Source organism: Phasianus colchicus, chromosome 18 (assembly GCF_987193195.1).
Source record: "Phasianus colchicus chromosome 18, bPhaCol1.hap1.1, whole genome shotgun sequence".
Lineage (NCBI taxonomy): Eukaryota > Metazoa > Chordata > Aves > Galliformes > Phasianidae > Phasianus > Phasianus colchicus.
Genome location: NC_143453.1, coordinates 8,676,312 through 8,692,933, shown reverse-complemented (window position 1 = coordinate 8,692,933; position 16,622 = coordinate 8,676,312). Strand labels below are relative to the sequence as shown.

At 45.6% G+C, this 16,622-nt stretch overlaps 1 protein-coding gene and 1 long non-coding RNA gene across 2 annotated transcripts in view; one reads left to right on the top strand and one right to left on the bottom strand.

Annotated features, from left to right (window-relative positions):
- Window positions 1-238: 238 nt before the first annotated feature.
- Window positions 239-16,197, bottom strand: RFLNA (refilin A). Its single transcript, XM_031592671.2, has 3 exons — window positions 15,893-16,197; window positions 7,205-7,314; window positions 239-5,668 (listed from the first exon to the last, which is right to left on the bottom strand). Exons 1-3 carry the CDS (start codon window positions 16,079-16,081, stop codon window positions 5,335-5,337), a joined length of 633 nt encoding a protein of 210 aa, XP_031448531.1. The 5' UTR covers window positions 16,082-16,197; the 3' UTR covers window positions 239-5,334.
- The window catches only part of LOC149915539 (uncharacterized), a 36,680-nt gene continuing 30,569 nt past the window's right edge, over window positions 10,512-16,622 (top strand). The window contains exons 1-2 of the long non-coding RNA XR_016458690.1: window positions 10,512-10,646; window positions 15,365-15,448. This is a non-coding gene — a long non-coding RNA (uncharacterized LOC149915539). The remainder of the gene's footprint in view (window positions 10,647-15,364; window positions 15,449-16,622) is intronic.

The following is a 16,622-nucleotide window of genomic DNA, read 5'->3' as shown; positions in this document are numbered from 1 at the left end:
CTTGCATAACATGGCTTTCCTTCTCCTTTCCATTCCTTAGTGTTTAACAGCTGTTTTCATCCAAGCCTATTGACTTCATCCCTATAAATCCAATATGCTTTTTCCATAAGGATTAGTGTCAGATTCTCCCTGCAGACATCTTAGGTCTTGGAATACAGCTGAGAGCTCTACTAATAGCTGGCTGGTGAGCCTGAGGCATTTACAGCAATGGCTTTAAAATGAATGTACTTCATAGCTAGGCAGGGTTTTAGCCCTGATGCAACCCATCTGCCTCCGTGATTTGGAAAGCCAGGAAGTAGCAGGGGTCCTGACAGCCTGCTAGGATGTGGATACCTGGACGTTAAATCAGCATTATGTTGGTTCTGCCTGCCCTTTAAGGCATGGAAAAGCGGGGGAAGGAATTATCTAGCCTGAACACCAGCTGGGTAGAAAAAAAATTGAGCAGGGAGGAAGAAATGTAGAGTGAGGAAATGGTAAAATCACTCAAATCCAGAATGGCAAAAGTGCCTCTGCACAAAGCAGGAGTTCAGTGCCCTCTGCTTGAGTCATTTAAATTTCACTGAGCCCACCTGACAATAGATTTTACTAATCAGGGCACTGCCCTAAGAGCTGACAGCTGGGCCAAATCCCACTGGCAATGGGTTGAGACACCAGAACATTCTCTCTGGATGGGAAAGGAACGTGAGGCACAAAGGCAGTGGATAAGTAAAGGGAAAGAAACTGAGACACAAGCCTGACAGTTTGGGGATTTTATTATGAGATATAAATTTTGTTGTCTTAAATTACTTTCTATGAATTGAACAGGTAGGGATTATTATGGAAGGGGGAAATATACAAAAATAAAAGGATATTGAAAACTACTGCATCACCACATATACAACAGAAAAGTACTTTACAAGCACTGCGAGAATCAGAATTACAAAAATAAAAATATGACACATCCTTATGCATTTCCACCAGTAATACGTTCTCCCTTCTCTAACCTTCAAGCATCTTTCAACCTCCTGTCCAGGACACGATTCACATGGCAGGATACTTTGCTCATTTTGATGGCCATCACAGTATCTGAAAAGGGACGCGTGCCTCCCAAGACATCAAATACAAGACTTATTGATAAGCTGCAGGGGAGATGTTCAGAACTGAGTGATTTGTGAGAAAAGGGGTAATCCTTAGAGAGCGGTTTATCTGCCAGTGGAAACATGAATCTCCCGCACCAAGATCCATCATTTCCTATGGAGTGTTCCCCTGTCTTCACAGAGGCGTAGCTCTGTGTAGTACGCAGAGGACCCTACAAGCCTGGGGAACTCTGAGATCTACAGACTTCAGTGGAACTGAAGGACTGCAGTAGAGAAGGGATTTGACTTTGTTTCAGCTCTAAAGAAGGCGAAGATGCCTTTCTGTGCAGGAAAAAAAGGCACATTAAAACCTCAATGGCTAAATATCCTAGCTCACAGTGCTCACACACTGAACCATTCACCTCTATGTCAGACTCACGCTGCCTTCAGTCCTTAGTTTGCTCTGCAAAGTCTTTCTTCATCAACCCTTTAACCATTCCTTTTTTTTTGGTATGACTCACTCAACATAAATAGTAAATAGCACTCACTTCTCTGACCAGCAGTTCACTCAAACACTGCTATCAACACTCAGACCACATTTCATCATTCTCAAAAAGTCTGCACCTAGGGTGCAAATCTGTCTCTATTTCACATTGAGAAAAGTAGAGCTGGCTTAGGGTTAAACAAAACAAAAACCAAAAAAAAAAAAAAAAAAGGAAAGAAAGAAGCAATAAATTCTTTTGGTCGAAGTTTTCCTCTGCATTTTGTACAAAGTATTTTGTAAATTCTGAAAAGGCATTAATAAGCTAGGGTTCCCCTCTTTGGCCCTTAATGCAATTACAGCAATGCAGGCACACCAGACACGTGCATTCTCTGTTGCATTTTAGGAGTAAAACAATCACAGGAAAGGAGTGGTGAAGGCAACCCCCTCACCTTTGTGCACCCCTCCCCCCCAGAGAAACAACAAACAGCTTACAAAAAAAGACAACATAAAACCAGAAGCCTTTAGTGAAAGCTTCTAATCCCAAAATAACTACTGAAGGAAAGTAATTCCTACAGGCAGTCTGACTTAACCCATCAGGTGTGCAGGACTGTGGGCAACCAGCATATTAGGATCCTTGGGAGAAATCACATAGTCACAGTCTCAGCTGCTCAAGGGAACTCCCCTTTCCAAGCAGCATTTTCTATGGTCTGGGTTTATCATTTGTATCTTTGAGAAAATTGATGAACAAAGATCAGTTGGTTGAGATAAATAATGTTCCATTTCAAAGAAAAACATCTTTCTAGTGGAACTAATTGTTCCTTTTAGATGTACAAAACATACTACAAGTAAGGCACTTCTTGGCTCCTGGGAGCAATTCTTAATTGGCAACACGCACACAAAATTCAAATTTTGCTCTTGGAGCAAAAATACAACAAAAAAAAACTTTTTCAAATTGCAAGCAAGGCGACTTTGGACTCTTCCCACTGCCTCACCCAGCCATGGGGCTGGCAGTAAGAGGGACAGAGAGTGGGCAGGGAGGTGGGATCCGTGCCCATGCCAGGGTGAAGGCTGACCTGCTATGGTTTTGCACAGGAGGAACAAAGTCTCCTTCTAATGCCAGCTTTTACTGACAAGAAAAGCAGCCAATGGAGTCACCATCTAAGATGATATTTTTCAAAAGTTTCTACAGCTCTCAGGCACTTACTTGGCAATGTCACAGTTTTGGATGTGGCCCAGGTTGGTAGCCCACCACGGTCTGTCCGTGGTTATACAGCTCTGTGTGTTGGCAGCCTAGGAAGCCAAGATGCCTGCTGGCTTTTTTTCCTGACGTGGCAAGATGAAAAAAGCTGCCTATGCTCGAAGGAGCGGGAGTACGTTAGGTCATTTCTAGTCTATTTGCAGAGAAAACAAAGCATAAAGATTCAAAACAGTCTGGTCAGAGAGGGTGGGGACCCTGCACCTGTGAGACTTTGCCTTAGTGACCCCTGTCCCTATGTGATCCAAGACCAAGCTGTGGTTTAGGTCTATTTGCACACTTGTTTTTTGAGTTGTTTTTCAGTTGTAGCCAACGTTGAGAAAGCAGAACAGCAGACAAAGCACTCAGAAGCCTGCAGTTAGCCAAGATAAAAAAGCTCATGAGATTAACCTGGTACACTGGTTCTGTCATGCACATGATGGAGAGAACTTGCTGAAAGGTTGAAGCCAGGTCTGTCATGCAAAATAAATACGTGGCAGGATTCCTGGAAAAACAGGGAGTCTGTGATAGACTCATCTGCTTGGGAAGGCCCACATGGCTGGGCAGGTCTCTATCCATGAACCAAGAAGCTGGGTCTTGGAAATCCAGTGAGACGTCGCTCTCTACCAAGGCCCATCTCCCACATGATAGAGTCAGAGTTCACCACTGCCACAGCTTACATCTTTCAGTACTAATGATGTTGTCAGGATTTAAGTTTGTGTATAAAAATCTTTTATTTACCTCTGGTAGATATAAATTCAGCTTCATTTTAAACAAGAAAGCTCTGTTTCATAAAGGTCACAGTTCTGGTTACACCTACCAGTTGCCTTTTGAAACTGATGGAAAAAGTATCTTTGCAGGTTACTATTTAATTCTTCTTAAAGTTTGCCAGACTGTGTGGTGCTGTTGGTTTTTTTTGGTTTTTTTTGTTTTTTATATATAAATCACTGTGGGTTTGTGCGTCAACAGTTCTGGGCAATCAGCTATGTCTTGTTGACATTGTTAATAGGTTTTCTGACTTGGCTGCTTGGCTGTGTTCTGAAATAACTTGATCAGACTTGCATCAAGTCAGAAACAACATGGAAAGTTTAGAAGAACGAAAGCTGGAAATTAATTTCCAGAACTATATGGTTATTTTCTAAGTCTGGTCTCTTCTAAGCAGCATGCAAAAATTCTTGGTAAGATTTCTGGAGACAATTCTGTATCATTTCCAAAGGTTACTAGTAGGCTCTTGCTTTTTTCAGTAAGCTACCAAGATAAAAAAATACTGGGAGATGTGATTCATCAGCGGGAATGGTTTACCTTAGGATGGTTGAAGTGACTACTGTTGTCCCTATGCTTCTTGGTCCTGTTGCAGAGACAGCTCAGCTAGCCATAAAGTACCTGTGAACTGCTGTAACCTGGCTGATTAAGAAAATCCTGCACAGATTTTGGCTCTTCAATACTACTGGCTATACTTAAGACAGTCTGGATGCTCCTCCACAATCAGCCAAGCTGTCTATGACAGGTATGGAAACTCCTGAGAGGATGAGCAGCAACCTTGCTCTGCAGTTAACCCTGTACCAGCTTCTTTAAAGCCAGGTAACATCTTGCTGTGCTACATTCCTCTCTGCAGTACCCTGAAACTCAAAAGGGTTGTTAAATACGTAAAGATCCCTGCAAATTGGATATCAGATACAACAAACAGCATGGCACACTTCAGCTACCAGTTATTTCATAAAAAGGGCGCTGGGCTCCTAAACTCTTTGGATACTTTTAGAAAATAGCACCACAGCTTTTTCCTCTCCTCAGTCTCCTCTCCATTCTCTTGCTTAGGCTGGGCTCTCATAAGAGCTGGCTGTGGGTCAGGGCAGGCCTTTCTCCAACTACCTGCTTGTGGCATCCCCTGTCATAGTACATAAGCATCTAGCTGCTGGCAAGAGCACTGTGCACCTGCTTTCCTCCTTTTTCTCAGCGACAGTCCCCACTGCCTCAAGCAAGTTAGGCCTGATGGTACTGCAGTGGTATAATATTGCAGCTATCTCCCAGGTGAGTTGTTGGATGCAGGTCGTGAAGTATTGACACAATTAACATAATCTGCATTTGAACTCCAGGAGACTTGGCTTGGTGTGTGCTGGGCAGGCTGGTCTTCACCACTTTGCAGGTGGTCTTCTCTTTGCAGAGACCAAAATATTTCTGAAGGCTACAGTTAGTCTCACCTATGTGCTAGACAAGATGTACAGAGCTCACAAAACAGCACTCTGCAATGGATAATGGGGTTCTCTGTCATCTTGATTTCATCTAAAACATAAGTCAAAAGTAGATATGCTTGGAAAAAAAAAGAAAAGAACAAAATAAAATCCAGATCACGAATGTCAGGAACGTCGAAAAATTTAAGCCAGCCTTTCACTGATCAAAACCATCCCATACCCTGCAAGCCTCCTCCCAGCCAGTTCAGCCTCACCCAAGATGACATTTCCTCCAGCCATTAATATTCAGTCGTCATCAGTGAGGGCCCAGCCAGAGGCCCAGTAAAGGCCACAGCCTCCTTGAGGTCACAAGGTTGCCCGTGGCGGGGCGGATCAGAGGGTCTCACTGTAGATGACGCATGGGCTGGTTTCCTCGCAGAGTTCCAGCTGCACGCTGGAAGAAAACCAGCGCTTGGCACAGCCCAAGCTGTAGTTGAGGGTGGTCCGGTAAATGTTCTTGGCACGCTTAGGAAAAATGATGGTCGTGCTCTGAAACCTCAGTGGCTTCTGGCGGGGCTCGAAGATCAGCTGGGACTTGTAGTTCCGCCAGGTGCAGTTGGGCGCAGCAATGACTGTCTCACTGTAGGTGGTGACAGTGGGGATGGGGCCGTAGATGATGTCATCCCTGTAATGCTTCTCAGAGTCGTACTTCACCTCAGAATTACACCTATAGAGGACAACAAGGTATCAAAAACAGCCCAGGCAGCAAAGGAAAGAAGATAAACAGAACTCTTCTCAACTCTTTGGAGCTGGGAACATCTGTGCTCTCTTACTGCACAGACATTAGAACAGATGTAAACCCTACAACCCAAAGCAGAGGGCCAAGAGGACTCCTTCCTGCTGGGTGCATCTTGGCGGAATCCCATCTTGTGAAGCCACCTCAGCATTTCTGCAGTCAATTTAGCCAGCCTGTTTGTGCCAGGACAGAAAGGATCTTGCTGCACTGTCTCCAAGCAACTTGCTTCTTCCTCTGTCTTCCTCTTTTTCATTTATACTGAGCCATCAGAACACAAAGGTAGCCAAAATAAGCTTTATGCTGGGAGATGAGTGAAGCTGCTCATTGGGGCCTACAGAAAAATACAAGCAGGGCCAAGCTGATAAAGCAATGGGATGCTATGGACTATGGCTGGGCACAAAGGAAGTGGTCATGTTAACAGCTCTTAAATGAAGAACCCATGAAACACAGAATGTCACTGTGCTGCATCTCCAGAAGGGATGGATGGAAACCAGGCCATGCAGAGTGCTTTCCCTAGAATCCTTGGCCACTGTGAGCTGTAGAAGTTTGAGTTGTTTTCCCCACTCCCCAAATGCTCCTCTGGCATTCAGCAGCCAAGGAATGTGCGGCTCCATGTTAAAAAAAAAAAAAAAAAGATTAAAAGCTGGGTGTGCGCTTGTCATTACCTCTACCCGGAGGGGGGTTGACTGATTGTGCACTGTGTGTAATCTGAGCTGCTGTAATGTATTTTGCACAGCTAGGGTGTAAGCAAGTCATTCAGCGCACATAAAACAAGACTTCGATGTAATCACCATAAAAACATGCCCGCCAGCAGTTCCTCAGCAAGCAGAGATTTACTGGGGTATGTTTCCAGAGAGATGTTTGCATAGGTTGGGGGGGGGTGGGAATTGGGTTTAATCCTCCCACCATCCCTGCCCTAAGCTGTGTGTAACTGTGCTCCACGCTGTTTGCAGAGCACATTCCACACCAGCAAAAGAAGAGCAGAACAATGTTTATCCACAGGCCATTGCCTCCAGTTCCACAGGAGGCCAGAATACCTCAATCACTGGCTGGAAGGACCACCTTGTCATGAGGAGGAAATGATTCTGTATTGTGAACTCATCTAGTGTTGGTTTCTCTGCTGCAAGGGCTAACGAAAACAGGTACCAATTATAATGGTGTAGCTGAGGATACAAGTCAGCAGGGCACAGTGTAGATCAGCAAACCTAAAGAAGGTCATAAATGTCTCTCAATCCCTTGGAAATGAGCTGGCCTTGGAAGGAAAGTCTTCTCTTACAACCTCCTCCTCCACCTCTTTTGCTGTCAGTGTCTTTTTAATTCAGGCATTATCATCCTACCTGTCTCTCTCTCCTTTCCTAACCAAATAACCATGACTCCCATTTGTAATCACATTTAAATTTTTGGAGAAGAAAAAGCACCAAGAAAAGGACAGACATCCCCACTCACCCAACCCGATACCATCTGTACCTAATTTCCTGCACGGGCTCAGGGTTGACCTCAATGCTTTCTCCAAAAAACACGGGGTACATTCGAGGTCTTATCTCCGACATGGACGGGTTCAGGAGTAGGTAAGGCATCTGCAGGGAGGAACAGTTCTGTGAGTGATGCAACACAAGAGATGAGGCTGGCACAGTTCATAACATGCTGTGGCTGGGAGCTGAACAGACATCAACAGCATTCACAGAGACAGCAATTCTTACAGCCTTGCTGAACTTGGTCTTTTCAGAATCCCATGGGAGATAGTGCAGGTGACAGCTCTTTAGCAATGAGAGAACAGGTGTCTGCAACAGCATCAGAACCAATTTCACTGCACACAAGCTAAGTTCACCTTGCTGGTGCTCAGCATCATTGAGTTTCCCCTCATAATCCCTTTTTCTAGCTTTGTAGGAAGGCACTCCACACAAAAGCTCATAGGGGAGGACCACTTTCAAGTTGGAAAAAAAACCCAACTTAAAGATGGTTGGCATAGGCGAGTCCTGCATTGACAAGTCTTGTACAGGCCTTGCATTTAAGATATCTTGATTCTGACATGCCACCTGTGCTGCCTCTATTTACAGCTTCCTTCCATCTCTCAGGATTGATGTGATGCAGCAGGCTGCCCTCCACGTCCCACCACTCCCCGAGTCCCCACTTCGCTCTGCCCAGCTCACCACCCCAGGTATGGGACTGCCCAGATCTCTGGCACTTTATGCTGTAGTATCTGGTCTTTGAATAATAACCCTTCCTTTCCTTCTTCCTTTCTTGTTTCTCATAAGAATTACAATTCTTTAGCACTTTTCTTTAACCAGTGGTCAGTTCTAAATTATCAACAAAACCAATCAAACAGCTTCTCTAGCTGCAAGCTCTTACAAAGACTCAAAGCATGAAGGAGGGCTCTGATGTAACACAGAGATAGGGCCCACATCTGCCAACTTAAAGGACGTGGCATTACTTGAGTAGTGTGTGTATATATATTCTTATACATACACATAAATACGTATGTGCTGCAAATAATGCAACCCTTAGAACAACCCCTTGGTAGGCTAGCAGCTGCTGAAGTCTCCATGCCAAGAGCAGCTGGCTTGCTCTGCAGGTTGTTTTAGTTAACCACGCACAAGTGAGCATGGGGTGAGATACTGAGGCATCCTGTGGCCTCTGTGATGCAGGAAACAAGCTTCAAGCTAGGACTTTGTAATAAATAGAGCTTCTTCAAATCATGGATAGTTAAGACTAATTTTATCCTGAAGTTAGTTACTCTAACAAACTGTCATAGTCCAGGCTAGGCTCCCCTGCATAATCCTACTTCTCAGTAGTGGAGCACCCACTCAGACACCAGTTCTCACATATGGAGATCCTGTGTCTAGACCCAGTCCCGAAGCTAATTAAGCCTAACCTTGGAAAAATGTCACTGTGGGTTTTGGTCCCTGCCACTTCTCTGACAACAGCACTTCATGCCACACAGGGACACAGGGTCTCTTTGAAGGACATGACTGTCAGCCACTGGCCAGGGCTGAAAGGTTTCTAGATGACTTAAAAGCTCACAGTTTTTCCACTTTTCACCATGTATAAGCCACGTGTGCTGGAATCAGTCATTTTTCATCAGTCTCTTGGTCAGTCAGATGATCTTGGGACTCATGATACCAATGAAGGTAGCTGAGGATACAGAGAAATTGGCTTGCTCTTCCCATGTCACTTCCCTCTGCCCTCTCCAGCACCTTCTGGATGGCAGGTACAGCAACACTGAAGCTGTGGCCCAGTCCCTGCTTCCAGTGCTGGAAAGGTTCTCCAACTTGTGCCCTGTCCTGTACCCCATGCAGATCCCTGCAGTGTTCCCCAGCTCATCCCTCAGCTGGTGTCAACTGGCAAAACTCCCCTGAGCCTGTTCAATAGCATCAGCTCACACTGTCTGAGGTCTGGTTTTCTCTGGTGGCTTGGGTTTTCTGCCTGAGGCTAAAGCAAAAAATGTCATTGCTTCATCTGAATTTTCTCCAAGCTCTTCAATTCTGTGTCCCAAAGCCACAAAGCTATTTACTCTTTCCATACTGAAACTTCCCTGCACTCTACTACAGTGTTAAACTGCAACATTAAATGGCTAACCCTTCCTTACAACTGTTTCTATTCCACTGTCAAAAAAGGACAATGACTGAATGGGTGTGGGGAAAAAAAAGAAAAGGAGCTTTTTTGCTACTTAGCACAAGAGAAATCCTGGTATTAAAGAGTTCTGCAAAGTGCTGTATTAAAGAAATAACTTGAAAGAAGCAATTTCAGTGCTCCCAGGGAAACAAACCTTCACACCTCTTGCTAACATATACTGACACTAAACATGCTCTGAGTGTCCCTGGAGACAAGGATGCAGGAGGCAATGTCCTTCCTGTGGTTTAGTGGGAATATTCCTGGGACATGTGGCCCCCAGCGTATTGCTGCTCAGTCAGAGGGCACAGAGGCTAATGCTGTCTGTTGAAATCCCAAGTCCCGCAGCAGGGAACAGGAAACAAGAACATGCTGCAGAAACAATACCCATCTGCACAGAGGAGATGGGTCATGCATGACTGAAACCAGAGTCCAAAAGTTGCCACTGAATTTGGTGACAGTTGGATTAACTTCTCTCCAAGTCAGCTCTGAATGGAGCAGTGATGAGACTATTTGCACTGTAGGTTAGCTCACCTAGACCTAGGCAGGGAAGGCTAAAAAAGGGAATAATGCATTTCATCCAACTAGCATTAACTTCAGATCTGCTTGATTAGTTCAGAAATCTGGGACAACTGCAGACCGGAGATTTCTACCACCCACAGGAGACCATTACAAATTCTCACTGATCTATCACAAACAGTGCCACAAGCTGCTGCAGGTGGGAAACCTTGAAAGTCACCCAGAATTCTGCACATGGAAGACAAATAATTTAAAAAACATGCTCTAAAAATAGAGATCATCTGTAAGAGCCAGCAGTCTGCTCACCAAGCAACTGCATCGCTTGTACAGAGTGAAAGGGTCACTAAACAGTAAGCACAGATTTTATAGGGCAGCAACTGAAAGGAGCTTCAGGTGACTTCTTGTTCAGCCTCTGGTGATGTTCTGAAATACCTGCTCCTGAACCTCACATGGAGTTTGAAAGCAAGTAACAGGGCACCCAAGCTTTCCAAAAGATTTGTCTTTGGGGCTGAAATGTTATATGTTTGACATGTGCCAAAAGCTGGCTTTTTGGCATCAGTTTGACACCCTCTCCTTCCAATCTATTTTAAGGTAGAAGCAAAGCAAAAGCGTTCTGCTTGTCCAAAAAAAAAAAAAAAAAAAGTACTAAATTATTTCTCCTTCTGCACAGGAATTATTGAAAGAACAGAAACACTGGACTTCTGACCTCCCTAGAGAAAATGATGGCCTTTGGTTCATTTCTATCAATCACTCAGCAATCTCAAGACACTTCAGAAATAAGGTGAGTTTCTTTCCAGCCCCGCACCACAGATGGGCTGAATTGAGCAGAGTTTGTTGATGATGGAGAGGAGAAACCCATGTCTTTAGAGTAGGCTGCCCACAAGTAATCCACAAGTCAGGGTCTGTCCATCCAAAGAAAGCCTAGCGTTGCTTAGCTGGAACTACAGATAGGACCTAATTAATCTGTCTTAAACAGCAAAGAGTTAAAGTAGTATTAAAATGCTCAAGCAATTTCTTGTTTGGCTGCATTTTTCCCTCTGCCTTACCTCTGATGCCTTTCAGGCATGTAAAGGCCTGGGCAGCTACACTCTTTATTCAAGCAGTACATAAATAAATACACCCCCAAAAATAATTTACTGAAGGGAATTCGATCTGCTACTGATTAAGTGTGCTTCTTTTATATAATATAAGTATTGTGGGGGACTTCTTGCTTTAGAACTGATGCATGTCCTTCAGTTCCATGTCACTGCTTCATACCTGCCGGAAGTGACATATCAGTGCCTGGATTCTGGGGCATTTAGACCTCAGAGTCCCTAAACAACAGCAAAAAGAATACAGTGGGCAGAATAATCTTATTTTACACCTAATAATTAATTTGAGTTAGTGGATTCTGTTTAAGGTGCTTTTCACTTGGGTGTTTTAAAGGAATAGAAGCAGAGTTACGGTAAATAAAGTGCCATGAAATTGGCCCTGACCGTTCCCCATAGCTTCCAGACTTCAGGCAGCAAAGCAACAAGGAAGGAAGGAAATTAATGTGACTTGAAAAATATAAACTCTCCAAAAAATCTTTTCCCCAGAAAGCAAGACAGATCAGAACAGACTGACTTCTTTAGCTATGGTCATTATGTGGAAGGCACTAGGATTTGGCATTAGCTCCCTACGGACTGTAAGGGGAAACAGTTTTCCAAGCACCAAGGCTATAAACAGGATACAGCTTTCCAAATTCCCAGCTCCTAACTTAGCTAGGGCATAAGCAAATCTCTCACCATGTTTTCCCACTATGGCAACATGTCAGGTCCATGAAAATGTCACTTTACTCAGCTGTTATTTACAGCTGTAATGAAAGATCTAGCTGAATTATTTGACACACATCTACATTCTCCACTCTAGCTGATAAGCAGTATTTGTTTAACAGACCATTTATTTTCCCAGTATCTGCATGTATTGCATATTACAAGTAATTTATACTAGAGCCGGATGAGATTTTATTTGGAAGTGATAACAGTAAATGCAAACCTCAGGTCTAAAGCAGGGCTTTATTACTTAAAAGAATTAATCCTTCCTGCCTGTTTCCTCTTCTATTTCAAGTGGGAAATGTACTACTTTGCCTATTGCCAAGTGTTACATACAAATGCAACAGAAATTAAGCAGCTAGAAGACACCACCCTAGATATAGCCACATTTTTTTGAGGTAATGAGGAGACTCCTATGACTTTTTCCCTGCTTGCTTTAATCACAAACTGCCTAAATCAAGACCACATGCCTGCCCATCCCCGTGACTGTCACAGAAGTGAGTACACTAACTTGTGTGTGCTACACAACCTTTTCTCTGCTAATTCCACTGATAAAGAACTGATGTCTGCTGAAATATTTGCCGAGTCCCACCTCATTTCCACAGCATTCAGAGTCACTTTGCAGCAGAAGGCACTGTGCCAACAGTGCAGTTTCAGTGCAGTTACACATATTTGCACACCAGTCCCTGGAGAAAGCCTTCTGCTTGGTGCTAGCAATGCATGCTGCACCCTGCTGACACTCCTACCTCCATCTGGGAGGACTGAGCCATTAACTACTGCACAGCAGCAGCTCTGTCAGAACAGACTGGAGCCAGGATCAGGTGGGTCTTAGAGGAACCAGACCTTGACCTCCCTAGAAGGAACGTCTGTCACAGCCTGCAGATTAGGTGAGGCCCACTGCCATTCCTCTCTTCCCTCTCCTTCGCTGCTGGTGTTGAACCGAGAAGGAGGGGAAGTGGGAGCACATTCAGAACCAGATGGGCCAAGGTGCAGAGAAAAGCCAGCTGTGGTTACATTCTTCCAGGCTGCAGACATGGTGACCAGCAGGCAAGAAGTGAAACCACTGCCAACATCTGCAAGGGGAATTTGTGCAGGATCCCACCCTGTGGCAGTAGTTCAGAAGTGGGCCAGGATGCCTGGCAGCAAATGCTGCTGTGCCAGATGGGTGCCTTGCCTCTCCATAAAAGCCTGGAGCTTTCTTCAGTTGCTGGAACCCATGTAGACTTGGAAAGACGTCACCTGCTTTGCTTGCAGGCTGCGAGCTGGCTCAGGTTGGGGTGTTTCTCACATGTGCTTTCACTGGAGGTGTCGGCAGGTCTGCAAGTCACGTACTGCATGGAAACATTTTGATGGCTACTTTCCCCACCCAGTTCCCAGAAGACAGCCCCCTTTCCTGAAGCTCTTTCAGTGTAGAACAAAATGCTCTTGGCCCCAAGAGTCCTTCAATGTGTGGCAGATCAGGAAGAAAGCACGCAAGCTAACCTGGACTCCATTGATGGAACTATACCCATCAAGTCTATACTAAAGGGCAAAGAACACTCCTCCACAGTGCTAAAGATGAAGCTAGAATCTCCTCCCATAAGACTGATCCCAATACTGCACTGCTGTCAACAATGTAAATAGGAATTCCCTATGTGGGGGCACTCATCTGACAGCCCATCCACTGGGATAGTCCCACTGAAGTCAGTGCTCAGTGAGGCACGTTGAATTCATAAATGTTTAGTTTTTCAAATACAACTGAACTTGTTGCAGAGGCAACAGCAGTGGGAGAGGACAAGAAGTATGCTGCTTCAAGAAGTCATGATGGATGGTTCTGCAGAAGTGGTCCTGATCTCCCCTCATATCCTTGAGGAGTGATACTATTGGATGCTAAGCACTTATTTCAGTGCAGCATTAGCAAGAGCTTACAATCAGTCCTTCTGGCCTAAAAGTATACACACGGGCAACAACAACAGGGAAAACTCTAAGCAGATCTGGCTACCTTGATGTGATTTCATTCCCTGCCCTTCCAGCAACCACCTCTTTGTGTGCATTATTAGAGATTTATTTCATTACATGTATGTTCCTTTTGGCCCAGCATTACAAGCAAAGCCTAGGGAATTCAGTCTTAAGAAGAAATTTAATCATGTTTCAGATTTAAAGGGCAGAACTAGGTAAAAGTCACCTTCTATTTTCTTTAGGATATTTGCATTTCAGCAGAAAGCAATTAACAAATTCCCTATGTGAGTTTTATTTGAATAAGTAAAAGCTAATTTCTCCTGCACTGCAAGTAAAATGCAAGGAGAAGGAAAAAAAAAAGGTCCCTAAATGGTGTTGAACTTGTGGTATTTATGACTCTGGCCCCAATTGCCTTTCATATTTTCTTGGATCCCAAAGCTCTGGCCAAATTGGCTGGTTAAATGGGAATAAATGGTGCATTGTCTTTGAAACAAAGTCACACTTATTAAAGAGAAAGGAGTTTACTTTTTCAGAGTCACAGTTAATGACACAAAGCAGGGAGAGCATGGATTTTACACGCAAGGAAGTCTTCGATAAGAGCATGCAATCTCCTTCAGTCTGCATGAGAAGAGCTCTCAGAAAAATCCTTCAACATATTTGTGAAGTTAGAGCAAAACAGCCGACTGCAAAAGAACGCAACTGGGTTCAGCCTGGTGGTTTTGATAGGTTTGCAGCAAGGAGCAGTATGAAATCCTTCCCACAGATCTGGAATGTTGTTTTCTTCACCTGACAGCAATTTTTTGTAACTGTACATACTAGAATGTTGGCCATTAGTAACTGAGCTTATATATGGGTTTACAGTATTATACCACAAAGAATGCAGACTGCATTCCTGGTTCTGTCGCATCTGTAAGCAAAACAAACACTAATATAATAAGTGATTAAAAAAAAACCCATGCGTTGGTGTGCAAATAGCTGCAATTACTGATTTGCCAACTCTGCATGCTCTGATGAACAGAGTAGTGGAGTTAAACACATTCATGGATTGTGTAATTGCTTATAGATCTGAAAGTCCTTGTTAAATGGTAAGATTAAAGCTAATTAGACACTGAAATGCTCCCTGTATTTCTCCTGTTTTCTTAACAGCTGAAAGTAGAGTGTTGGAAATTAGAAGTGAAACTCTGTGCAGTCGAGTGAAAATTCCTGCCAGTTCCATATACCAAACAAGCAGAGTTAGAGAGTACAGTTCTGCACCACTCCAATTAAAGCAGTCTAATTAGTTTCTGTATCAGTATCTTCTAGTCTTCTGTACCTACTAAGTGCACAGAAATATCTGCAGTACATGGCACCCATCTGCCAACAGCAGGAGCACAGGGCTGTCCATACTGTTGAAGTGTGATATAAAAATCAGAAAAAAAAATCTAAGCTGTTCCTCAGAAATGTTTAAAATGTTCATTTGTGTTTGAAGAAAGAAAAATAATTTGAAAATGTAATTTTGCTTTATTTAGATCACTGGAATAACTTTTTCCCCCCTGCAGGAGCACTAAAATTCTCAGTCCTATCAGACCAAGAGCCAGAATAATTTTTTCTTACCCTCTTTCATCTCCAATACCTGAGGGCTATCTTGAGAGCAGTGGTGGCTGGCTGTCATGATATTTGGAATGGAGGCCATCACACCCCATTGCTGACCCCTGCAGACACCTCCACTCCAGCTGTTTTCTGACCCAGCAAGCGTTCATTCATTTTCCTCCCACATTTTATTTTACAGACATGCAGCAACAGCCTGATCCCACCAAACCAGAGCAACGTGGGTAACTCTGAGCACACAGTCCCATCAATGGCACGCCTGCAGGTAAGGCTGTGTCGTGGTGAGAGGTCGTTAGTGGGCTTTGGATTGATTTCCCTGTTTAACATCTCACACCCTCCCCACCGTACTGTGCTGAGATGTTGTTCTTGGGGATGGATCTGGCATTACCTGACAGCAGAAGGCAGTTGTGATTAATACGCAAAAACAGCCTTAGAACTTGAGAAAGAAAATGAGGGCAGGTAAGTCATTGCAAAGCGTCTCTGCTGGGAAGAAATGTGAACAGTCACTATTGCACAGGTAGATGAACTTTCTCCATGGCAATCTCAGTGTTGCTGACAGCTTTTATTTCGCATGGAAGCCAATTAGCTGTGTGCAATACACTGCCAAACGTCTTTGATATGTCAAAGAAACCCGAAAGGCCCCTGGGGTGAAGTTCCACCGTCCTTTAAATCCCTCTCCCCCCTCTCCCACCATCGCTTCTGCTCTTACCCCTCTGCCGTCCTTGGCCTCTCGCCGCTGCCCCGGGGCCGGGGGGTCCGCGCCGCCCCCGGGCGAGAGGGAGTAGAAAGGGGGGCTGGGGCTGGGGGGCAGCCCCGAGTCCGGGCTGTCCAGCAAGCCTTCCCGGCTCTTCTCCTTCAGGCTCTCGTCCATCCCTTGCAGCTGGAGGTGCCCTACCATGTCTGGGGGGCAGCGAGGCGGCCGCAGCGGGAGAAAACCCTCCGGCCGCGGAGGGACGGGAGGGGAAGGGCGCCCGGGGGGGCTCCGATTCCCGATGGCCGCCACCGGCCGGCCGCAGCCCGCGCCGAGCCGAGCGAGGCGGAGAGAGCCGGCATCGGCCGCGCTGGGCTGCCGCCCCTCACCCGGCCCCGCGCCCGTCGGAACGGACGGGAAGCGGAGAAAAGCCGGCGGCCCGGCCGGCAGAGAGCGCTGGGCGGGGAGCGGGAGCGGGAGCGGGAGCGCGAGCCCCGCGCTGCTCCACGCGCTGCTCCACGCGCTGCTGCCGTCCGCCCGCCGCCTCCCGGCGGCACATTTATCCGGAGTCGGTGGGAGGGAGCCGGGGAGCGCCCTCCCCTTTCCCCGGCCCCCGGCTCTGCCCGGCTGTACGTTTTCAGGCTCTTCCGAAGCCGAGGGCGCCTCAGCCAGCGCCCTGCCGCCCTCGCCCACCGGGCTTCGCCCCCCGGGGAGACACGAGGGTTCCCGGGCGCCCGCCCGCCGTCGC